This window comes from Centropristis striata, chromosome 18 (genome assembly GCF_030273125.1).
Source record: "Centropristis striata isolate RG_2023a ecotype Rhode Island chromosome 18, C.striata_1.0, whole genome shotgun sequence".
Lineage (NCBI taxonomy): Eukaryota > Metazoa > Chordata > Actinopteri > Perciformes > Serranidae > Centropristis > Centropristis striata.
The window spans coordinates 3,479,972-3,504,842 of NC_081534.1; the positions used below are offsets into that span (position 1 = coordinate 3,479,972).

The window sequence follows — 24,871 nt, forward strand, 5'->3', positions numbered from 1 at the left end:
GGTATACTTATTGTCAATGCCCTCCTGAAGATAACCCTTAAAGATTTAATTGATCAGCCCCTAGGTGGCGCTCTGGCGGCAGTTTAATTTAATGAGTGCTACTGTGCCCAGACCATAAGACTTAAGGCAATAAAATTCATAGGGGTGGTATATACTGGTCCCTGTAACGTACAAATCCAGACGGAAGCATGCCCCGACACGCGTGTACTGCGAGGGCCCGTTCAGTACTGCGCGCAGTCCTAGTTTCTGTTGTTTTTGTGTGTGTTAATGGTTTTAAAAAATGGTGCATTTCCATAGAAACCTGTGTCTTTTGTTTGTATTTTGGGTTCCTGGCAACTTTATACTTTAATTAAAATAAAATGAAAAATCTGACTGATAGCCAAGTTTGTGTGGAGAAAAAGGAGCCATGCATGTGATGTAAGGACAGACTGAAAGATGATAAACAGAGACAGAAATTAATGCATAGGAAGTTGACAAATTTGAACCAAAATCTGCTGGACTTCAGAGGTTTAAACAATAACTTTTCACTGCTATGCTCACCTTTTTTGTGCACTATCTATCTATATTTACACAGCCTCCGCTTACTTTAACCCATTCCTCCTCTGTCTCCTGCAGAGCATCCTGTTGAGTGACGACACCACAGACTCGGACACGGACTCAGACGACTCTGACTTCAGTTTGTCTCGGGAGGAGCTGCACGACATGCTGAGGCTTCACCGCTACACCAGGCAGCACCAGAGCAAGTTCCACTCAGACCGGGAGGTACGAACACACACACACGCAACCACAGTGCCAGGTAATATTAACCCTCTATGGTACGCATTATGGTCCAGTTGGTAAAAAAAATGTTTTTTGTCTTAAAATAGACCAAGTAAACATAATCAAGAGATATTTTCAAAAAATATTATCTTTTTAGTAGTTTTTAGGGTTTGTTGCCATACGGCAACGCCGAAAGTAATGAAAACAAGAGAGTTTTGTTTAAAATTGTGTTAACATTTATTTAAAAACTCATGTCATGGTATGAACAATCCCCAGTAGCCTGAATGGATGCATGAGATGCATCTCATTTGAAAGTAAAAACTATTTAAAAATACATTTTTCGTAATTTAATTCAAATTTTTGTGCCATATCGTGAGTAATTGGTTGGCTATTGGTATAATTAGAATCCCACCTCTCTTTTAATTCATTGCATCATAACTGGGGATGTATTGTCTTTATGTAGAAGGCTTAAAATGGGTTTGTTGCCATATGGCAACGTCGCACCATAGAGGGTTAATAAGACTAATGTGAATTTGTAATGCCGTCACGTTTTTTCTCCATGTGTGTATATTTATCTTGCAGCTTCACCAATATCAGTACTACAGCACTGGGCTTCTCTCGTCTCATGACCCCTTCTATGAGCAACAGCGCCACCTGCTGGGCCCGAAGAAGAAGAAAATCAAAGATGAGAAGAAATTCAAGGGTAAAGATAAAAAAAATCTGTCGTGACTAGTGGTTGACCGATAGGGGTTTTTAATGCCGATACTGATTATTTTGACATCAGTCTTAACCGATCGCCGATACGTGCTGCCGATTTTTTCTGGGCCGATTCTTGAAGCCGATATTGCCTTTTCTCCCTCCATTTACATGATAAAAATGACACAATGATAACAAATGTTACACAAGTCTCAATTTAAACAAAAAAAAGAAACATTTATTAACAAAACACACCAAACATATTAACAGTTGGATAGCAAACAATGTGTATGTGTTCTAGGCCTCGAGGTGGTGGCGCCTCAGATGATCCACATATTTGATGTTTTTCTTTTTTCTGGTATCAGCAGCAGCTAACCAGAGAATGGCAGATGTTGCCTGGTGTTGGCTCAGTGAAATGAGCTAATTCAGGGGTGTCAAACTCAAATACACAATGGGCCAAAATTTAAAACTTGAATAAAATCGCCAACATTGAACAAATAAACCTTTTAATATATACCAAACATGTTTTGCTTTAACATTAAATATGGAACCAGCAACGCTTATAAACATACAATATATAACAAAATAGTGCAGACATGCAAAATCAAATTTCAAATAAAAAACACATCAGTGTCATTAATTTATTAAATAAAAATTAAATAAAAATCGCATGCCTCTTTTCTATTTGCATCCTTCTGATTTAAATATCAAAATAAAGTTTTTCAACAGGTTAATACATTTAAAAATAAAATAACAATAATAAATCTAGTATTAGCGGTAAATGCGCCGTATAATACCGGCGGGTCAGCTTTTATAGTACAATAATATAATAATTTGATATTGGCTCGCGGGCCAAATAAAATTACACTGCGGTCCAAATTTGGCCCGCGGGCCAGAGTTTGACACCCCTGAGCTAATTGATCGGTGAACGCACACACGTATCGACCGATGCCGATACAAGTAAAAAACGCAAATATCGGCTGGCCGATATATCGGTCTATCTCTAGTTGTGATTGCATCAATTCCTCAAGAAACAATAAGTTTAATAATTATTGGAGTAGTTGAAAAGTTTTCACATTGATCATGCTGATGCTTTTTTTTTTTTTTTTAGCCAAACTGAAAAAGGTGAAGAAAAAGAAAAAACGGGGAGAGGGAGAGTTTCTGGATGACGGGCGTCCTTACATCACCAAGATCTTCGCAAAGTTTTCCCATGATGCTCCACTGCCCGTCGTAAAGAAGAAGCACCTCACCATCGAGCAGCTGAATGCACGGCGACGTAAAGTCTGGCTCACCATCGCTAAAAAGGAGATTCCAAAGGTTTGTATATATATATAAAAAAAGATTAAACATTAATGCACGAGTCTACTGTTTTTTGGTGAAATGTTCTGCAAAATTTCAACTTCCCTAATGACCCTGTGATACGTATTTTGCAGTCTTTCAAGCAGAAGACCTCCGCTAAGAACTTAGTACTGACCAATGCTAAAAAGGTAAGCAAAGTGTCCACGTTACTGTGTTGTTACATGAGATTTAAAGGCTGAATTGTAGTTGAAGTAGAACCAGTGGTGGGAAGTAACTAAGTACATTTACTCAAGTACTGTACTTAAGTACAATTTTGAGTTACTTGTACTTTACTTGAGTATTTCCATTTTATGTAACTTTATACTTCTACTCCACTACATTTAGAGGAAAATATTGTACTTTTTACTCCACTACATTTAGCTGAGAGCTTTAGTTACTTTTCAGATTCAACATGAAAAAAAGATTTAATATGATTACAAATTCATAAAACATAACAGTGTGTTCAGTAGTTAAAATTAGTCCTATCTGGACAACATTAAAATGCTACTTATATAAATGCATCAATACAAATAATCTTATAATATATTTAGAACATATAAAACAATCTGAGTGTGTCCACTCTGCATAACGAGTACTTTTACTTTTGATACTTTAAGTACATTTTGGTGCTGATACTTTTGTACTTTTACTTCAGTATGTTTTGAATGCAGGACTTTTACTTGTAGTGGAGTAAATTCACAGTGTTTTATTAGTACTTTTACTTAAGTAAGGGATCCTAATACTTCTTCCACCACTGAGTAGAACATTTAACGTCTGTTTTGTTTGTCCCAGTTGGCTCATCAGTGTATGAGAGAGGTCCGGCGTGCAGCTATCCAGGCCCAGAAGAACTGTAAGGAGACGTTGCCCCGGGCTCGCCGCCTCACCAAGGAGATGATGCTTTACTGGAAGAAATACGATAAAGTGGAGAAGGAGCACAGGAAGAGGGCAGAGAAGGAGGCGCTGGAGCAGAGAAAACTGGACGAAGAGATGAGAGAAGTAGGTTGAATTTGCATCAATAGATTTCAAATACATTGCACTTAACCCATTGACGCCTAAAACGCCTGTAAAACCTCTGGGCGATTTTAAAATAAGCCCCTTAAACCTGAAGTTTTTCTGGAAATTCAACAGATGTGTCAACGCTTCTACTAAATAATAGATTTTTCAGCCTCTGTAGCAGGTAGAAATGAAATTCAAAAAGTATTTGAGAGCTTATACAAATACTACAAAACGACGTATCCACTTTCCAGGCTTCAATGGGTTAAAATCTTGAGTGGTGCTATAAAAGCACGTTGTTTCTCTGTGTCTTGCAGGCCAAGCGTCAGCAGCGCAAACTGAATTTCCTCATCACCCAGACGGAGCTGTATGCTCATTTCATGGGCGGTAAAGCCAGCATGGGGGGTCCAGAAGGAGATACGGCTCAGGAGGAAATTCTGAGGAAGCTGGAAGACACTGCAGCACACAGACAGATTGATATAGGAGGAGGCGTTATGGTCAACATGGGACAGGAAGACTATGGTAAGAACAGCTCAGTCTAATCCACTCTGATACTGAAGAACAGCCAGTTAGCAGCCCAGTTTTTCAAGTTTGATGTGAGTATATCTTAAGCCCCTTTGAGGAACTTTTGTTTAGCGAGTACCCAGAAATGTTTCACATTAGATGCCTAATGGACCAGTTATCATTATCATATTTTACTCTTTAGCCTCTTTTCCGTTTCATGTTTTTATCTCCACAGTTGTAGTTAATGTGCTGTGGGCATGTTTGTGCAGTGAACAACTAAAAATATGAAGCAGGTCATTTAGGGGCCACCATTTGTCAAACAGCAGATCACTAATCACTTCCAGTTAACATCTTCTGCTTACTAATGATGATAGTCTACGTTATTTTTCAGCCTAATAAGAAACTAGATGGTGATATTATCTTTTTAGAATTGTTTCAAACTTAGTGAAATTGATAATGTGAAAGAAATGTGGGATTGAATTGGATTCTTTTGTTTTATGCACCAGTTGATTGTATGCGATTTCAGATAGTGATTACTACAAGTCCCAGGCCTTGAGGAATGCCAAAGAAGCCTACCAGATCCATCAAGAGAGAGTAAGTTGCTCTCTTAGAGGTGCACTCATCCCACACACACACATGACCCTGTCTTCACCGTGCTGTTCTCTTACTCTCTCCCTGCAGACGAGAATGTTTGATGAGGAGGCGAAGGACAGCCGCAGTGCATCCATACATGCGGCTGTTGGCTCGTCCTCAGGCTCCGGTTCTGGGTTTGGAGAGAGCTACAGCCTCTCCAACCCGTCCATCCACGCAGGGGAAGAGATTCCTCAGCCCACCATCTTCAACGGCAAACTCAAGGGTTACCAACTCAAGGGCATGAACTGGCTGGCCAACCTCTACGAGCAGGTACCCACGTCTGTCTCTGACATTAACACGCCCTTGTTTTTCTTTATTGAAACAGCCGAAACTTCACTATTTTTTTTAATTTTTTTTTTATTTAACCTTTATTTAACCAGGGAATATCCCATTGAGATTAAGAACCTCTTTTTCAAGGGAGCCCTGGCCAAGAGGCAGCAAACACAGAATACAGTTACATATTTACATAACATACAGACCTTAAACATGTCATGAGAAACAAGTGCATGTTATGGAATTGGCCTCAATAACTCTTAGTTTGGATTCCCACTAGAAGAAGGGAGACCTCAAAAACTTAATTTGTACACTATAACAGAGTTATAAAGCTTTAATCACATAAAAGAGAAAAAAAATAAGCAATTTCTTTACCTAGTTGTACAGGGGAGCACAGAATTTGATGGGGGTTTTTTTTTACAGCAAGACATTTAGAATAAAGTGATTTTGAAAAGATCAAATCAAAAAAATCAATGCAAATTACTTTATTTATCCCCGAGGGTAAATTCAGTTAGTCTGGTAGAATCTCTAGCCTGATGGCTGTAGGAGAGAAGGATCTTTAGTATCTCTCCGTCCTGCAGCAGAGAGAGAGGAGCCGTCCACTGCTGTTTTTTTGCTCCATAAAGGTTTTGTGTAGCAGATGATCTGGGTATTTCAGGATAGCCTGGAACATGTTGACAGGTCATCTCTCCACCACCTCCTCCAGTGTGTCCAACCTGGCTCCAACCACAGAACCAGCTCTTTTTAGTCAGGTGCTTGGGACCAGATTTAAGAATAAAGCGGACACGTCGGACAAAAGCACCACATTTTTTCCACATGCTCTCTATCACCATAGGTTTCAATTTTTGGTAGGAGCCACTTCATCAAGATTGTGGATCGGAGATGGCAGCCATATAAAGTCTATGAGAAACAATATATCTTCCAAGCCACTTAGAAGGTGTCAAAATCTACATTTTCTGTTGGGAAAATGTATATACAAGATCTGACATGAGGTTAAAGCTTTCCCTTGATTTTATTTAGCAGAGTACATGGCAGCTAATCCACACTCTCCCTTGAACATAGATTCCAAATATTTTCAACTCGGGATTCCCTGCTGCAGCACTTAAAGACTTACAAGACAGTCTGGGTGAAAATTAACATTTCTATTTGATCAAATAATCATCTAGTGATATTCTCAATAGTTTTAAATGATTCCTTGACCCAGAAAATGTAGATTTTGACACCAAGATTGACCTTCTGAGTGGCTTGGAAGATATATTGGTTCTCATAGACTTTATATGGCTGCCATCTCCGATCTGCATGGTGCTTTTGTCTGGCGTGTCCCCTTTATTTAGCTAAGCCGCCTGACTATTTAGACCAGTCTGTCCAACCGCCTTGCATCTCTGTGTCTGATGCTGCCTCCCCAGCAACACACTTGCAGTATAATATATATATATATATATATATATAATAAAATATCACTATTTTTAGCTTAGATTTGATTACTTTACCTGGCGGAAGCATTCGCCACACATGACCATTTTAAAGAAACTTTAAAGTCCAACGATAATTTGTTTTTATAGTTTCTGGCAATGATAAGTAGTTCAGTTTTGGCTATTTAATTAAAAAATATATATGGCAGTTTTTCAGTGTAAGAGGCATGTCTGGATTTGAAGGGATGATATTTGTGCCTTTGATTTATGGCAATATTTTCTGCAACACTATTTCTCTGTCCTTTCAGTTGGATTTTTATTTGAATATTAAATTTATATCTGCCTATTTTTTATGGTAAGAGGTATGAATACACAAGTTCCTTTTTGGTCAGCAGATGTTTTACGTGGATGCTCGGTCCAGCATTTCTGTTTTTTTTACAGTCACTGCAAGGTTTTTTGGCAGTCAAATGAGTTTTATGATTACCATATTATTATTATGGGCTCTTTGATACACATTGATTGTTTTATGTTCTGCTTTGTTCTCATCTCTCTCTGCAGGGAATCAATGGAATCCTGGCAGATGAGATGGGACTGGGGAAGACAGTGCAGAGTATCGCTCTGCTGGCACACTTAGCAGAGGTGAGAGAGCAAAAAGCTTTCATTCATTACACACTTTTCCAGAAAGCTTTGTGGAATATTCAATTGTCTCCGCTTGTTGTTATTAACTTATGAAAACACCTGACATCCAGCTTCTTTGTGCACCTGCATCCTTTAAAGCAGTCCCCTGTTTCTGCCTCTACATTTCACTGAATGACTCCCACGACTTATTTCATTGTTTAGAACAGCTGATTTGACAAAAAAACACCAAAAGGAGAATGAGTGGAATTTTAAGGGAAATGTGTTCTTTTCAGTGTTGAGCTATCGCTGACAGGAAGATGCATACGGGGCTTCCTGTTATTGGGTGCCGGCACATACAAAGACCACCTGTTGTGGCGGCTGATGGTGACATTTTCTTTTTTTTGTTCCTGCACAGAGAGACAACATCTGGGGTCCATTCCTGATCATCTCTCCCGCATCCACGCTCAACAACTGGCACCAGGAGTTCACCCGCTTCGTGCCCAAATTCAAGGTGAGAATCCTCGATGCTGCTGAGTGAGAGCGCCAGCGGAAACATCTGCAAAATCACGTCCACAGGAAATCTTGGCATCCTCATTTCGACTGTTCACTTTAGACGTTTTCACTCCTCTAATGCAGTAGTTCTCAACCTTTTTGAGTCGCGACCCCCAATTTAACATGCATGTTGTCCGTGACCCCCGCTCACTGAACAGAATCTCACACGCACAGTTCAGATCACCCGAAAAAGAAACAATATGACCAAGAAAAGGAAACAAAATGACCAAAAAAGACATAAAATTACCAGAAAAAGACACAAAATGACCAAAAAGAGACACAAATTGACCAAAAAAGACACAAATTGACCAAAAAAGACACAAATTGACCAAAAAAGGCACAAAATTACCAAAAAGGAAACAAAATGACCAAAAAAGACACAAATTGACCATAAAATGATAAAAAAAAGACACAAAATTACCAAAAAAGACACAAAATGACCAAAAAAAGACACAAAAAACAAAAAGACACAAAATGACAAAAAAGTCACACAAAATTACCAAAAAAGGAAACAAAATTACCAAAAAAGACACAAATTGACCACAAAATGATCAAAAAAAGACACAAAAGACACAAAATGACCAAAAAAAGACACAAAATGACCAAAAAAAAAGACACAAAATTACCAAAAAAAGACACAAAATTACCAAAAAGACTAAAACACATTAACACATGAACACTTTAACACAGTGGAGACAGAGCTGACTTCCAAAATGATTTGGCGACCCCCAGAAATCATATCGCGACCCCAATTGGGGTCCCGGCCCCAAGGTTGAGAACAGCTGCTCTAATGAACCCGGTGCTGTGTTGCTCCTTTCAGAATTAATGAGGATAAAGAGCTCAAAGCTTAAAGCATGTCTACAACTATCCACTAGGGGGCAGTATTGTACCAGGACATTGGTAGCCCAAAGCTTTTAATACTTTGATTGTTGAGTGACTGCACTTGTAAAATCTTTTTGCACGTCTTAACCGGCCTCTGACAGGCTGCGTGCATTCCAATCCTGAAATGTTAAAAAACTATCCATCAAACACATCACTATGTCGGCTTTGCATGCGTGCGTGCACGCACACACACACACACACTTGCATACACACTTTGCCCGTTTTCTCTGCTAGTTTGAAAATAAATCAATTGCAGTCTGTTCTGCTAATGAGGTGTGAAAAGAGCGTATTACAGCATTTGAAGATAAGCTTCCTGAACACTCAAAGCAAGACTGACTGAAAACAATGGAATGCCAGCATCCGTTGAGTGATGCGATGATGTGTAAATCTTTTCACATCACATTTTTACATCAACAACCCAATGACTGAAGCTGTGATTCATACATGATGCTATGCATCAAATGTTTCCCCAGGGAACATCCCGAGCTCTGTTTTCATTACACTGCTACATGTGAATGTAAGCTCTTAGGAAAAGCTTAGGTTGGATATCGGTTAGATGAGTTATTATACTATTAATTCATGTTTTAACGTCAGTGATTTGTCCGTCAGGTGTTGCCATACTGGGGGAATCCTCATGATCGAAAGGTGATTCGGAAATTTTGGAGCCAGGTAAGAAATTGATGGCAATGAGGAAAATAGAGTTAAGAAGATATGATACTTTGAAAGGCAAATGCTGTTCACTTTCTCTTCTTTTTTTTTCGTTTTTTAAACAATGTATTTATTGACATTTTCTTACATAACAAAACAAAACAAGATTACAAATGGACTATACACATACACATCACAAACATCCACTTCTCAGCCACAAAACATTTCATAATTCAATGCCTTATACAATTGCAGGTACATGAACTCATTAATCCTGATTTAAGGTTTACTTAACTGACTGCTTATTCTTCTTCATTGTCAATTGTCAGATCAATACCGTTAACTAACACTTTAAACGGTTCCCATATTTTTTCAAACAAATCCTGCCTTCCTTTTCGTATGTATGTCACTCTCTCCAAAGGAAAAGTTGTGAGCATTTGCCTCACCCAATACATAGCATTCTGTCTGCTGGTCTTTTTCACTTTCTCTTCTTTTAGTCTGTAACCCTGTCTCTACCTATGTACGTCTGTTTGAATAGAAAACCCTTTACACGCAAAATGCCCCGTTCCATGTGGTGATCACAAGCTACCAGCTGGTGGTGCAGGACGTCAAGTACTTTCAGAGGGTCAAGTGGCAGTACATGGTGCTGGATGAGGCCCAGGCACTGAAAAGCAGCACCAGGTAAAACATTAACATGGTCATTGGTCATTATGTCATAAATTGCAGGGACCCTGTGTGTTGATGCAACACTTTTTTTTTATAGTTTCGCAATATTTAATAGATTAAATGTTGCTATTTCCCATCCCAGATTCAGCCATTAGTCGCATCAGGTAAACACACCACCCATAAGATGCAATAGACATAGGAATTAATTGCTGCCGGGTACAGATCTCTGTATTTAGCAGTAAATCAGATTAGAGGCTCAAGAGAGAAAATAAACTTGACGTTCAGAGCAAGGTTATTTTAGTTAACGGAAAATTAACAAAAACTAGGATTGAAAAAACATATTTGTTAACTAAAATAATAATAAAAACGAGAGTTTTTGAAAAAACGATAACTAACTGAAACTGTATTTTGTGGTTACAAAACTAACTAAAACTAATTAAAATTATAGTGAAAATGTCCCTCGTTTTCGTTTTTGTCAACTTTTTTCATACGTAAACCTTTTTAGTTGATATGAAACCTATTTCATCTATCTGCTTTTATGACTTAATAAACTTATTGGGGCTGAGATGGATCAGACAAAGGAAATAATGGAACATTTTTATGACCTTATTGAATCTCGCACCCAACAAATACCCCATTACAAAAAAAACTAACACTAAATCTAATAAAAACTAAAACTAAAACTAAGCATTTTCCAAAAAATAAAAACCAATTAAAACTAGCAAACTCACTCTAAAAACTTGTGAAAACTAACTGAATTTGAAAACTAAAAACCACAACGAAATTAAAACTAAAACTAATGAAAAATCCCAAACTATTTTAACCTTGGTTCAGAGGGAGAATTAAAGTTTTTTTTCATAAAGGACTCCTGGGGGCGAAGGAGACACAACGAGCTCACCTGCAGGCATAAGCATGCAACAACAGTGTTTGTGTAATTACTCAGAAGGGGGAGCCAAAAGTTCAGCTTTTAAATAGATTTAATATGCAATTTGTAATAGTTAGTGAAGGTAACTTAATTATCCTTAGAGAGGCAATTTGTATAACAGCACACACGCAGAGATGCATCACAAGAAAATTGCAATAACAACACACTGCATTAAACCTTCCAGCATCCTTGGTCAAATGATGATTAGAATCATGAATAAATAAACATGTTGCACCTCGTCAATAAGACTACCACATCTTATATGATTTTGCTATCACCGTAGGAATAAAATCCTTTTTTTTCCCCGTTTGATTTTTATTTTAGGGCACCTTTATGTGCTACAGAATGGGAATGAAAATGCTTGAATTTAAATGTTGTATTTTCAAGGTTTTAAAAGTGCTTGGATTTTGGATAAAGTGCTTGTAAATGCTTGAAATTCTTACAGTATTTCTCTTGCAATCTGACTGTATCCATCTATAGACTATAGATCAGCTATTCTCAACCTTGGGGTCGCGAGATGATTTCTGGGGGTCGCCAAATCATTTTGGAAGTCAGCTCTGTCTCCACTGTGTTAAAGTGTTCATGTGTTAATGTGTTTTAGTCTTTTTGGTCACTTAATGTCTTTTTTTGGGTCATTTTTTTTTTTTTTTTTGTCATTTTGTGTCTTTTTTGGTCATTTTGTCTTTTTTTGATAATTTTCTGGTCAATTTGTGTCTTTTTTGGTCATTTTGTTTCCTTTTTTTTGGTATTTTTTTTCTTTTTTGGGTAATTTTGTGTCTTTTTTTGGTAATTTTGTGTCTTTTTTGGATAATTTTCTGGTCAATTTGTGTCTTTTTTGGTCATTTTGTTTCCTTTTTTTGGTTTTTTTTTTTCTTATTTGGGTAATTCTGTGTCTTTTTTTGGTCATTTTGTGTCTTTTTTGGATAATTTTCTGGTCAATTTGTGTCTTTTTTGGTCATTTTGTTTCCTTTTTTTGTTTTTTCTTTTTCTTTTTTTGATCATTTTGTGTCTTTTCTGGTCATTTTGTGTCTTTTTTGGTCATTTTGTTTCCTTTTTTTGGTCATTTTGTTTCTTTTTTGGGTGATCTGAACTGTGCGTGTGAGATTCTTTTCAGTGAACGGGGGTCGCGGACAACATGCATGTTAAATTGGGGGTCGCGACTCAAAAAGGTTGAGAACTACTGCTATAGATAATCACATGTTCAATGTAAAAAGTAATGAGTAGCCTATCTGAAATGAAGACCGTTCCTCCTAAAAGTGTAACACCATCACTGTTGGTATGGTTCAGTGAAATCTCCCCCTTTTAGTATGTAAGTACTCATCTAAAACATGTAATTTACAACAGGTGTAATATACTGGAAAAGCTTGAAAATTTACCTTGAAAGTCCTTGAAAAATGCTTGAATTTGACCACTGCTAAAGTGTACGAACGCTGTGTTTGGCTACAGCTAACACACGTCAATCTGCTGCAACGCAATGAGTTTTACCCTCTAGAAAAAAAAACTACAACATGCAGAGCTGCATTATGGTTCTTTTCAAATGTTTTGAAACTCAACAAAAAAGGCTGAAAAATGGAAAAGGAAAAATCTGTTGTTTACTACATGAGTACGGATCACTCCCAGCTACTGTTGGACGCCGGCCAAAATCTACAAACGTAGTCATGAAATGATCTAAAAAAGTTTAATTCTTGAAGTGAGAAACATTTGCATACAAACGGTGTTCCCCAGGGTGAGGAATTGGTGTGATCACTGTTTTCCCCTCTGTGTTTAAAGTGTTCGCTGGAAAATCCTCCTGCAGTTCCAGTGTCGGAACAGACTGCTGCTTACCGGGACGCCCATCCAGAACACCATGGCTGAGGTGAGCAGCATGTGTGTGTTTTATAGTGTGTGTGTGTGTGTTTTGTGAGTCGATGTAAGTAACTCAGAACTGTCGACGACTGTGTTATTGCCGTCTCTCAGCTGTGGGCCCTGCTGCACTTCATCATGCCTACACTGTTTGATTCCCATGAAGAGTTTAACGAGTGGTTCTCCAAGGACATCGAGAGCCACGCCGAAAACAAGTCTGCCATCGACGAGAGTGAGTACAAACTCTCGGCTGTGAGAAAAAATGTTCTTCACAGCCTCTCGTTCAAGTTTTTTTTCCTATTTTCCAGCCCACGACACATGATATTTCTCAGCTCATTTGTACGGATATTCTACCGTTCGTGTGCCAGCGTTGAGCTTTTATCTCTGCTCAGTGTTGCATGTGATCTGTTCTGTAGCTAGACAGGGTTGTTTGTTTGTGTTTCAGACCAGCTTTCCAGACTGCACATGATCCTCAAGCCTTTCATGCTGCGCAGAATCAAGAAGGATGTGGAAAACGAGCTCTCAGACAAGGTAGCGGAGCGACCTTTAATCTCATCCAGAGCAACACACACTCTCAGTTTTCAAATGACAAAAACAGTTTTTAATATATCTTGAAGAAGAGGTTTTTTTTTTTTTGTGACAAACTTTTTATTGAACAATTTAAACACTATAATAAATAGTGCCATTGACTTGCCAGTAAAAAAAAAAAAGAAAAAGAAACCACATACATACAGTACACCAAAATAAGACATATACACAAGTATAGACATTTGCAGACCTACCAGTGGGACCTCATTACATTAGACCAGCTATTCTCAACCTTGGGGTCGGGACCCCAATTGGGGTCGCGAGATGATTTCTGGGGGTCGCCAAATCATTTTGGAAGTCAGCTTAATGTGTTTTAGTCTTTTTGGTCACTTAATGTCTTTTTTGGTCATTTTGTTTCCTTTCTTTGGTCATTTTGTGTCTTTTTTTAGTCATTTTGTGTCTTTTTTTGGGTGATTTTGTTTCTTTTTTGGGTAATTTTGTGTCTTTTTTGGTAATTTTATGTCTTTTTGGTCATTTTGTTTCCTTTTTTTGGTCATTTTGTTTCTTTTTTGGGTGATCTGAACTGTGCGTGTGAGATTGTGTTCAGTGAGCTGGGGTCGCGGTCAACATGCATGTTAAATTGGGGGTCGCGACTCAAAAAGGTTGAGAACTACTGCATTAGACGACAGAGAGTCTTACAGTCAAACAATATTATAATTCATCTTAACACCTTATATACGAGCAAGCAATGATATGTCAGAAAGAGAGCTGATAAGAGTGTCCCATGCTTGCACAGTAGATGCTCGCGCTTTGTGTATGACAGCCAATGACCTTTCTAAGAGAGCAATGTCTCTAAAATGATTTAACCATTCTTTCGCCGATGGGATGTCCGTAGAAAACCATGAATGTATTATAGTCTTCTTAGCGGCAGTCAATCCTGCAAATATAATTTTCATCTGTGCCAATCTGGTGTTGTCACTAAGAACAGAGTCATCATTGAATAAAAGTAGGGGGAGATGCATAGGAATGGGAAATCCTAAAATATTTCCAAGGCACCTATGCACCTTGGACCAAAGGCCAGACACAGAGGGACATTCCCAGAAAACATGAAGGTATGTGCCAATGAAGAAGAGGTTTTTCCGTAAAAAAAAGATTCAGGTTTTCCATGAAGATTCTGGAGAAAATTCTATTATATTTTGTCATCACCGTGCAGCCTTAGATCTTTCCTCTCCTGGTTAGACCTGCACCCCTCCTCCATCCGTCTCATCGACACACAAAGTGTTGTAATAAGCTTGTGAGCGATGCTTGCGCTGGCAGATCCTCCTGACAGATGTTGGACTCGGGGTCTGTTGCTGTCACACAGGAACACACACACTCACTCATACGCTGTGGGAGTCTCAGTGCTCAGTCAGAAGAATGGCAGAGTTCACCGCGCCCCCACATCTGTCTTTTTCGCTTGTCTTCACACCCACATGCAGTCCTGCCAGCCCATTTGCTTTTCTCCTCCACTTGTTGCTTTCTCTTCTTTTGTCAGCACACTGAAGCCGACAGTAACGGGTGAAGTTCACTCATGGTTCACGGTTGGGTTTTAACGGTTTGTTGATGCTCAGTTTCATGCTTTCATCAACACATGACACCAGATAAAACCAGAGATTCTGATGTGTGTGGTTAAAGAATGCGGGCATGAAGTCTGCACCCATAAATACATCTTTTGTCGAGTCCATGTGAAAATACTGTGCGTGTGTTCATTGGAGGCATAATAGAGCAGTAATACTGAATCATTTGTTTCAACTGAAGCCACATGTTACATATGCAGCCAACATTTACTTTGTAAATCAATCTTTTTACCAACCGGGTCCAATTGAGAACATTTTCATTCACTGTTTTTATTTTACTCTCTTTAAGAAAAAATCCTAAAATACAGGCAACATTTTTAGATCCTAATAAAAGTAACGTGGAATAAAAAATGATGAAAAAAAGCATCTTTTCACCTGCTGTTCCTGCTATATAAACTCAGGAAAGAGAATAAATTACCCTTTGCTAAGCCCCGCCCCCTGAATACAGACTGGCCAATCATAGTGTAGCATTGGACGGCTCTAACCAAGACACAACAACTCAACTTTATGCTCCTATTTTCAGATGCACGGTGCACCATCTCTCTCCATGCATCGACACAATCAGTCACGTCAAACAAAAATTGTATTGTAATATTGGAAATGAAACAATCTTGTAAATTTCATCATATTTGTTTGTTGTCTGCTGTCATCTCATGCCAGATAAGCTAAGCTATATGTTAGCAAGCATCAAATAATTAAGATTAAGATTCAGTTTTGCACACACACACACACACACACACACACACACACTGAAACAGCGAGCAGTGAACACACCATGCTCATTTCTGTGCCTGGTGCCTTGCTCAAGGGCTCTTCAGTCCTTGACCTGTCAGTCCTGGGTTTCGAACCGGCAACTCAGTTACAAGCCTGATTCCTAACCTCTAGGCCACAGACGGCCCATGATTAAATTATGATTAAAACATACAGTTAATGTGAATTTGAACAGTAGCTGGTAAATACACAAAGTGACAACATACATTGATGGCTGTGGGGTATAAAATTATTTAATAAATTGTATTTTTCACAGTTGTATTTACAGTTTAGATGTGATGATAAAGATTTCACCTTGTAAGCGCAGAAGTACTCTTAAAAGGCAGTTTAAAACCTGGTTTTACCTTTTTAACCTGTTCTGCTGCTGACTCAGTTTGACATCCTGGATAATCCTTCAAATATATATTAGACCCTTCTGTCTGCTTCTCTTTGAAATTGCTTTTTCATTTTTCCAAAAAGTACATAATATTTCTTCAGGGAGTCGAGTTAATGACAGTGTGGGCTTCATTCTCGCTCCGACAGCTTGACAAAGTATCCACTGCTACAGATCAAGAGAAACAACGTGGTAGTAATGATGGTGCTTTAGCAGCATATCTTTTAGAACTCCTTCTTTTGGCTGCCTTTGAACAGGCAGAGTTTGTGTGTGTCTGAATGTTTATTGATTTAAGACTTTCCACACGCACTTCTCCTACCCTCCCTCTCCAGATCGAGATCCTGACCTACTGCCAGCTGACGTCCCGGCAGAGGTTGCTCTACCAGGCTCTGAGGAACAAGATCTCCATCGAGGATCTGCTGCAGTCGTCCATGGGCACGGCCCAGCAGTCCCACACCACCACATCCTCCCTCATGAACCTGGTCATGCAGTTCAGGAAGGTACGAGCTGTGGCCTGTCCGTTTTGGTTTCTAGTCCAAAAATAGAATAAAGTGACTGTATAATTACAGCTATGAAGAGATATGTCAGACGCAGCAGTCAAGATGATTGATGACCATTATTAGTCCTAATGATTTGAGGATCATTTGAAATATCAACATTTTTTTTTTCTATAGTGGATTTTCCAAAGCTAATAATAGTACTACATTTTATGAGTGGGAATAAAGTTTGAGACGCACAATTAAACAATGAATTGGCGCTCTTAGAACAAGAACGAATGTGTCTGTGTCTGCCTGTGTGTAGGTGTGTAACCACCCGGACTTGTTTGAGCGCCAGGAGACACGCTCTCCTTTCCACATGTCCCTCAAGCCCTACATCCTGTCCAAGTTCCTCTATCGCCACGGCCTCATCCACGCAAACCACCAGGCCAAAAACAAGTAAGTTCCTCCACACGGATACGGTTGGTCTTGAAAAGTATGCCCGAAATCCAATGTAAACACACCCATCACAATTTGCACAAGTGTTGTTTTGAATAGGTTTAGGTTTACATTTAAATGACTGTGTATAACACTGAAATATTTATTTTTTTTCTCTGCAAATATTAGTTCTTGTGCACATTTGCTGATTCAAGCTATTATCCCAATTACAGCTATTAATACTGTGAAATGTTGTGGGTCAGACTGGGATAATGATCCCAAATTCAGCCTCTTTTGCTTTTTTCACATTCATTGGGGTAACTGTGTCTGTCTCTACTTCCTCGTCAGATTACTTCAAGTGCTGTTGTCTCCCTTCTCTCCAAATCACATCCAGCAGTCTCTTTTTCACAGAAAAGGTGAGCACATATTTAGCTTGCAATGTAAACAAAGTTCTTGATAAAACCAGAAATCACCCAAGTTTTCCTCTTCTCCTCATTAATTGCTGCTGTTGTGTGTGCGGGTTGTGTATCTCTGTAGGTCTGTAAGCACCTAATTCTGCACACTGCTCAGTTTAATATTTTTGTGCACATGTACGACTGTATGCTTACGGACTTCTTGTGGTTGCAGTGAATCATGATTTTTTTAAATCTGTCTATTGACACCAACAGCTTAATTGAGAGTATTTTTTGTATTTATTGTTGAAGTTTTGGGCGAAAAAATCCATATTGTGGCTCGGGCTACATGGTGGTGTAGCGGTTAGCACTCTTGCTAACCGCTACACCTCTTCCAGCCTGCTTTTCTGTGTGGAGTTTGCATGTTCTCCCCGTGTCAGCGTGGGTTCTCCGGGTACTCCGGCTTCCTCCCACAGTCCAAAAACATGCACTTAGGTTGAATTGGTGGCTCTATATTAACCATAGGAGTGAATGAAAGTGTGAATGGTTGTTTGTCTCTTTGAGTCAGCCCTGTGATAATCTGGAGACCTGTCCAGGGTGTACCCACCTCTCACCCTGTGTCAGCTGAGATCGGCTCCTACTGAGTGCGGATAAGTGGTTTAGGATAATGAATGAATGAATGAATGAATATCGTGGCTCAGACACTTAGATTAACAATTCCATACCCCAATATGTCAAGAGAGCATAGAGCATTGGGCATAGAGGAGTCAAGAAGGAGGGAGAGTGAGATTCAGGGAAGAAGAAGAACTGTCAGAGAACAAAAAAGTGCAATTATTTTGTTGCTTTTTTTTCTTTGTGTAGTCTGATAACATTCATCCTCTTCTCTGCCAGGTGATGACAAAGGAAGCTGTTTCTCCTTCCTGCGCTTCATCGACGTGTCACCGGCTGAGATGTCCAATCTCATGCTGCAAGGCACCTTAGTAAGGTAGGCTTTAAGTTTCCATCTTCGTATCTGTTAAATCGTTAATAACGGCCAACTTTACACAGTAAAGTGAATTTGAACGTAATTCTTTGAAAATTACTTTTGGGTTTTCATCTTTCTTCTCCTGCCTCCTGCTATTTTCTTCCACAGATGGTTAGCCCTTTTTCTGTCCCTCAAAGCTGCTTATCGGCTCCACCATCAGCGCCTGTTCGACTTTGAAGAAGAGAGTCCGGAGGAAGCCAGAGACTCGCAGGGGGAGAGAGGGAGTTTAAAGCCCAGGAGTACGTGTCTGTCACGCAAGGACCTAATCCTGTGGATGAACAGACCCACCAGTTTCCCGAGCACGGACACCAGCCTCGTCCTACAGGTGAGAAGCACACAACACAAGGCTAAAATATGTATACAAAAAAGCCCTGGAGCAGCCATGTGCAGTACATGTGGGTGTATGACAGACAGTGAGGCATGTGCTGCTGACGAAGCTGAAATTTTCCCCCAGAGCATCAGTCAGTGTTTGGCCACACAGCTTGCTCTCTGCCCCGGGCTTCCTCTGCCTCCTCTGGGATCCAGTGTGGAACCCAATCCCTCTGTAGCCTTGTGACCCAGTAACACTGTCCTCCCTCTCTCTATGTGTCTCCAGGGTCTGTGCCATTTAGCTTCTGTCTGCACTTCTGCTGTCACACATGGAGAAAAAAAACCCACATTGTCAAGATTAAAAGATGGAACGCTTTGCTATGCTATTTTACTCTGAAGCACATTAAAAAGCCCTATAGAGGGCAAATGAAAGGACGTATTTTTGTGGGCCAACCCGGAATGGGATTGGGATTTTTGCATTGGATTTTGGGTCATGGCAGAAAATAAGCTCTGTGGCAAACACACATTTCTGACGCTTACACGTTTTGTTCAGCAGGACTATCTTCACAAATAAACACCACTTTTATTAACCCACTGACGCCTAAAACTTCCTGTAAAACCTCTGGGTGATTCTAAAATAAGCCCCTAAAACCTGAAGTTTTTCTGGAAATTCAACAGAAGTATCAACGCTTCTACTAAATAATAGATTTTTCAGCCTCTGTAGCAGATAGAAATGAAATTCAAAAAGTATTTGAGAGCTTATATATATATTACAAAATGACGTAAACGCTTTCCAGGCCTCAATGGGTTAAGTTTGAAGCGTTAGTGTAACCGACAGAAATAAAAAGGTAATGTTATGCTTTAGAGAACTACTCCATGGTGCATGACTTTAATCACTACTGTTATGCTTCCGACGGTCTCCGACAAGCTAACCGGCGGTTTGACAAGCTAGCGAAACAGTAACCTGATCAATTGTTTATTAACCTAATCTCTGAAAAACACAGCTAGAGGCTGTGAGGTGGACTAGTGAGAAAGTTCCAGTTCGTGTCCGCCGTGATGACTTATAATGTCCCCGACAACCACTGTAGTCCCATTTAGCCACTTCTTAGCAACCGCCTTTTAAGACACGTAAAAACTCCAAAATTCACAAATGGGGGTAATTACTAACATATTTTATTTTGTACAACAAATGCGAACATCTCTTCAGCTTGTGTTGACCAGAGATTTACTTATTTCAGGCATCTAACCACAAACCCATTCAAAATCCTCATTGAGTTTTAAAGGATAGACCCCAGAGAGCTAAAATGCTAACTTAGTTCCCAATTTAAGAACTCATTCCTGTGGCGCCCTATTTGTTAATGTTCTGCTGTGATAAGAAAACAGTTTGGCTGACCGCTGCACTTTCAGCCCCCCAGAGGCTGTCATGCTTACAGGAAAGCTGCTTCTCAGGACACTGATGGTCGTAACAGAAGTTGGAGTTAGTGCGGATTAGTGAAATGGAAGCTGTCATACAACACTGTGTGACTGTATGATTTGGAAACATTTGTTCCAAAGTTGGTACATTGTTTGTGTTCCATGGAGCTATTCTGGTATCTTAGCAGCGTTATGTGTTAGATTCTGCAGCTGAGAAAAACATTACTGAGAACATATTTCCTACATTTTTTTGTATTATTTAGCAGCCTAATTGTTGGTGGGGAAAAGACGGTACAAAGCAAAGGTGCCAGTTAAAATACACAGACCACCTTGAAAAAATGTGAACAGCTGCAGCCTGCAGATAGACTCCAAGGTCACTGTGAAGAAAACATTCAAAACACATCCCATCAGATGTGATCGTATCCATTGGCAGATATGTATACCAACCTCCACCAATTCTCATTGAACTGGTTGGGTGGAAACTACTCAGGAGAAAATGCTGTGGGGGTAATTCTATCCTCCTCTTCCTCTCTTGGCCTCATCACACTGGGTCAGCCAGATGCCTAGCGTCTTAGGTTCCCCCCTGGAGCGGCTTAGGTAATGAAAGTGCGGAGAAATATAAGTTCAAATATGAGAAGAAGAGAGCAAACTTACAGACACCTGGAGAGCTAATACTGTATGACCATGCTGACCCCCGACACCCACTTAAGCTTCTAGAAATTACTCACTCCCACAGTTTACTTCTTTCAACTCCTCATTTTTCTTTTGAAGCCGTGTGTAGCTGGCACACAGTGCCTCTTCTCTCCGCTTGGCTCATCTCTCTCTGGCTGTGTACTTGACAGTGTGGTCAGTATTGCTTTCAGCTTTCCTGCTGCTCCTGTTGAGGGATTTGAGAGAACCGGGCAACTCTGAATACCTCCTTAACATCATGTTTTAGTCATATCGTGTTTGGGGCTTCAAATGGACTCCCTCTGTATCAGCCTCTCCCTTTGTCCATCTCAATATGAAAAGCATCTATCAGCCCTAAGCTTTTTCCACGCAGAATATATACTTTTTATTGCAGTCTATCCATCATACATTTTAAAACTACGGTACATGACTACACCCTGGATGAATCTTGAGCTCCCACGCAGTAGACCACTCACTCATTTTGGTATCAGGCATTTTGGTTTTCCATTCATAGGCCGAGTTATATTGACCAATGCTGTTTGAGCTGGCTTTGGTTGAATGCAGGCAAACAGTCTCTTAAGAGGGCAAAATGCAGTCTTTGATCCCACTTGTAAGCTTTTTATTCGTTTTTTTAATGATCTGCATTCATGTGCATTTGTTGATCGCCAAGATGTAATCGGAACCTAAAATACCTACAATATTATTAAAGAAGTTGCTAATCAGACTGTAGACAATGAGCAGCAAATGGAAGAGGAAGTCTGAGCAGATATCTGCTGGCTACACCCAGAGGCTAAATCTTCATCAGACTCATGGGTTCCAAGATTGCTTTTCCACTGGCATCATAGTTCCCATTTTTTTTGTTTCACCTGAAACAGAATAACAGTCCGATTAGTTACAGTTTAGGAACAAGTTAATCATGAAAAAAATCTAACATTTTCTCTCAAAGAGATCAGTTAACATCCTCCTATTCCTCCAAAGAGGTAAAAAAACAAATGTAAAATACTAATGACTTGTCTTCAGAAACAAGTCTCTGCTGTGGAGCATTGCTGTTGTTAAGAAGCATTTTTTTTAGCCTAAAAATTCTCAAGAAGCAAATAAATTAATACTCAGTAACCCATGGAGAAGCTGAGCCTGACGGAGTACGGATGTCATTTTATAAACTCTGCCATTAGGTGGCACTGTGTATCCACCATTTTTGTGGTCTCACAAAGCACACAGTAACATACACATAACTCTTATATGTGTTTTTTTAACACAAGCCACTGCATTACACTTGAATTATTCATCATTATGTCTTTGCTCAAAATGCTTGTATAATGTATGTCTTGCCCAAAATGTTCTCTGCAGGAAAACAGGCGTGCTGTTTATCCCGTTACATACGCAAATAAAATCATATAAGCTGCATAATCATAGATTTTACACAACATTTTAAGCATTTAGCTGACATTTTATGGAACATTTCAGGCATGTAGCCAGAGAAATTTAAATATACTGTCAGATCAGCTTATAAAAAAACATGAGCCCTGCACTCGATAACCTCTGTAGCTTTCAATTTGTTTTCCCTCTGTTATGCAGAACTGGTTAGTTTTGCTGCTTATATTTTATATTCCTATCATTTGAAAATAATCTTATCTTTAATCTGACCACTTTGCCACCAATCAAAGACTAAAATGAGTTCAGCAGGAGGTGTAAAATCACTTGTGGTGTTTTTGAAATTGCCAGCAATTTAATCCATTTCCCCTCTGAGATTTAATCACTGTGATTGTGAAGTTTTTGTCTTAATGAAATAGGAAAGTAAGATCTTTTTTTGTGTGTGTGTGTGTGTGTGTGTTTCAGGACCTGGTGTTCACCGCCTTAAGACCCGGCATGATCGGACACACAGACGTGATGATCCACAGTCGAAACTCTGCCACCTCAACACTGCGGCCCTGCCAACCCACACTGCCACCCAAGTTCCTGCTAGCGGCCACGCCCAGGGTATGTGTGTGTGAGCAGCAAGTGGCCCCCTGGGTGTTCGTGTGGACAGTCTGTGTGTGTGTGTGTGCTGACCCGTGCAAGACAGACAAGCATTTGGGTGGTCGTGGAAAGGGAAGAGGGAAGCGCTGTGCACATTGCCTTTGTAGGCTTCCAACAATGAGCAACTCTTATCTGTGAATTGTGTGTGTGGCTGTGTGTGGTTGGGGTGTGGGGGTAACCGCTGTGGCTTCCAGCTGCATTTAAAACAAACAGCCTCTAAAAAAAGGGCTTCTTGCTCAGGTTGTTCACCAGGGGTTCAGCTTCCTCTTGCCCCCCTCCTATGTACACAAAAACACACATGCAGAACCTGCTGATTCAGTGAAAGCAGCCTTCTGCAGGGGCTCTCTTTCCATCTCTAGTATAGATCTCTTGGTTGTACATTTCTCACATTCTTATTTAATAGCTGCATTTAAAAATGTGGGACAAAAAGGCCACATGCAGACACAAGCAAATGTTTTAAATAACAAAAATGGTATTGCTTAGAAAAAGTAATGACCTAATCCTAAAACGTCCCTTCTCTCCACCCCAAAATATTTTCTTTTGTTTCAAACCTCATCTTTATCTTTGGTTTCCTAGGTGACAGCAGTTCCCATGGAGCGTTATTGTGACGACCGCAGCGCAGAATACGAGTGGCGGGTGACACGCAGTGGAGGGGGCACAGTGTTCAAACAGTGTTTTCTCTATGGCTCGCCCCAACTTGCCTCAGACTGGCGTGTGAGGGCCAATGCCTTCCACCCACAATGCCCTGGGGGTGTGATGGCCCTCTACCCACGACACGGATGGTCCTACATTCGGATACCTGGTAAGGACTTTGTGTTTGTGTGTTATGTGGCGCTATGTTGCTGCTGTACTTTGAACTTCAGGTCCTGCTGGGATGTCTGTGTTGGACAGGTGTGCAGCTCTGCTGTAGCTCACACCGGCAGAGCTTATGCTATGTAGCTAAAGGCTACGCCAGAGGGTTCTTCTGCAGGTTCCAGGTGGTACTTGGCAAGACTTTAGAGTAGCTCAACTGTTAAACTAAGAGAAAGTAGGATTTGTTTAGGAGAGCATATATAACCACATTTTTTAATGTTATTTTTTGGGCCATTTTAAGGCTTTATTGACGTGGAGAGACAGTGTGAAGGGGGGAGAGAGAGAGGTGAAAAACATGCGGAAAAGGGCTCCGAGCTGGATTGGATTTGGATTTGGATTTGGACATTTACCAGATGTGCCACCAGGACGCCCTACAACCACATATTAACATTTAATCAATTATAATACCTGAAAACTACGTGTTGCAGTTATGTGTATTTGAAAACTAGTTAGTAAATACAAAATAAATAACTAGAAGTAATGATTTAGCAGTTTAAATGATAAGCTTAACATTGCAGCTATTGTTAAAAAAGATAGAAGAAATGCAGAAATTGTTCAAGTACAGTACCTCGCTAAAAGTACTGACTAAGCAGTTCAAATAATTAGCTCAAGAGAAACTTATGAAATGGTTGGCTAAAAGTAGTGTATAAACATTTGTAAATGTTAGCTTAAAGTAACGTTAATGGACAAACAGCTAAAATAGTTAGCTAAAAGTGATGTATAAACATTTGAAAATGTTAGCTTAAAGTAACGTTAATGGACAAATGGCTAAAATAGTTAGCTTAAAGTTTTGGATAAATGGCTAAAATAGTTAGCTTAAAGTTTTGGATAAACAGCTAAAATAGTTTGCTAAAAGTAAGGTATAAACATTTAAAAATGTTAGCTTAAATTAACTTTAATGGATAAATGGTTGAAATGTTGGCTAAAAGTAACGTTAATGGATAAACAGTTGAAATGTTGGCTAAAAGTAACGTTAATGGATAAACAGCTAAAATAGTTTGCTAAAAGTAAAGTATAAACATTTGAAAATGTTAGCTTAAATTAACGTTAATGGATAAATGGTTGAAATGTTGGCTAAAAGTAACGTTAATGGATGAATGGTTGAAATGTTGGCTAAAAGTAACGTTAATGGATAAATGGTTGAAATGTTGGCTAAAAGTAACGTTAATGGATAAATGGTTGAAATGTTGGCTAAAAGTAACGTTAATAGATAAATGGTTGAAATGTTGGCTAAAAGTAACGTTAATGGATAA

At 39.5% G+C, this 24,871-nt stretch overlaps 1 protein-coding gene across 3 annotated transcripts in view; it reads left to right on the forward strand.

Annotated features, from left to right (window-relative positions):
• Positions 1-24,871, forward strand: part of ino80 (INO80 complex ATPase subunit) — a 62,538-nt gene that overhangs the window by 7,618 nt on the left and 30,049 nt on the right. For all 3 annotated transcript variants that reach the window (XM_059356464.1, XM_059356462.1, XM_059356463.1), the window contains exons 6-27: positions 616-762; positions 1,342-1,462; positions 2,567-2,772; positions 2,889-2,942; positions 3,586-3,789; positions 4,104-4,308; positions 4,817-4,884; positions 4,972-5,193; positions 7,167-7,247; positions 7,642-7,737; positions 9,270-9,329; positions 9,847-9,989; positions 12,670-12,754; positions 12,856-12,973; positions 13,187-13,272; positions 16,362-16,529; positions 16,831-16,964; positions 17,292-17,359; positions 18,227-18,320; positions 18,468-18,684; positions 22,587-22,727; positions 23,343-23,568. In XM_059356464.1, the coding sequence (XP_059212447.1) occupies positions 616-762; positions 1,342-1,462; positions 2,567-2,772; positions 2,889-2,942; positions 3,586-3,789; positions 4,104-4,308; positions 4,817-4,884; positions 4,972-5,193; positions 7,167-7,247; positions 7,642-7,737; positions 9,270-9,329; positions 9,847-9,989; positions 12,670-12,754; positions 12,856-12,973; positions 13,187-13,272; positions 16,362-16,529; positions 16,831-16,964; positions 17,292-17,359; positions 18,227-18,320; positions 18,468-18,684; positions 22,587-22,727; positions 23,343-23,568 (2,944 nt within the window). The remainder of the gene's footprint in view (positions 1-615; positions 763-1,341; positions 1,463-2,566; positions 2,773-2,888; positions 2,943-3,585; positions 3,790-4,103; positions 4,309-4,816; positions 4,885-4,971; positions 5,194-7,166; positions 7,248-7,641; positions 7,738-9,269; positions 9,330-9,846; positions 9,990-12,669; positions 12,755-12,855; positions 12,974-13,186; positions 13,273-16,361; positions 16,530-16,830; positions 16,965-17,291; positions 17,360-18,226; positions 18,321-18,467; positions 18,685-22,586; positions 22,728-23,342; positions 23,569-24,871) is intronic.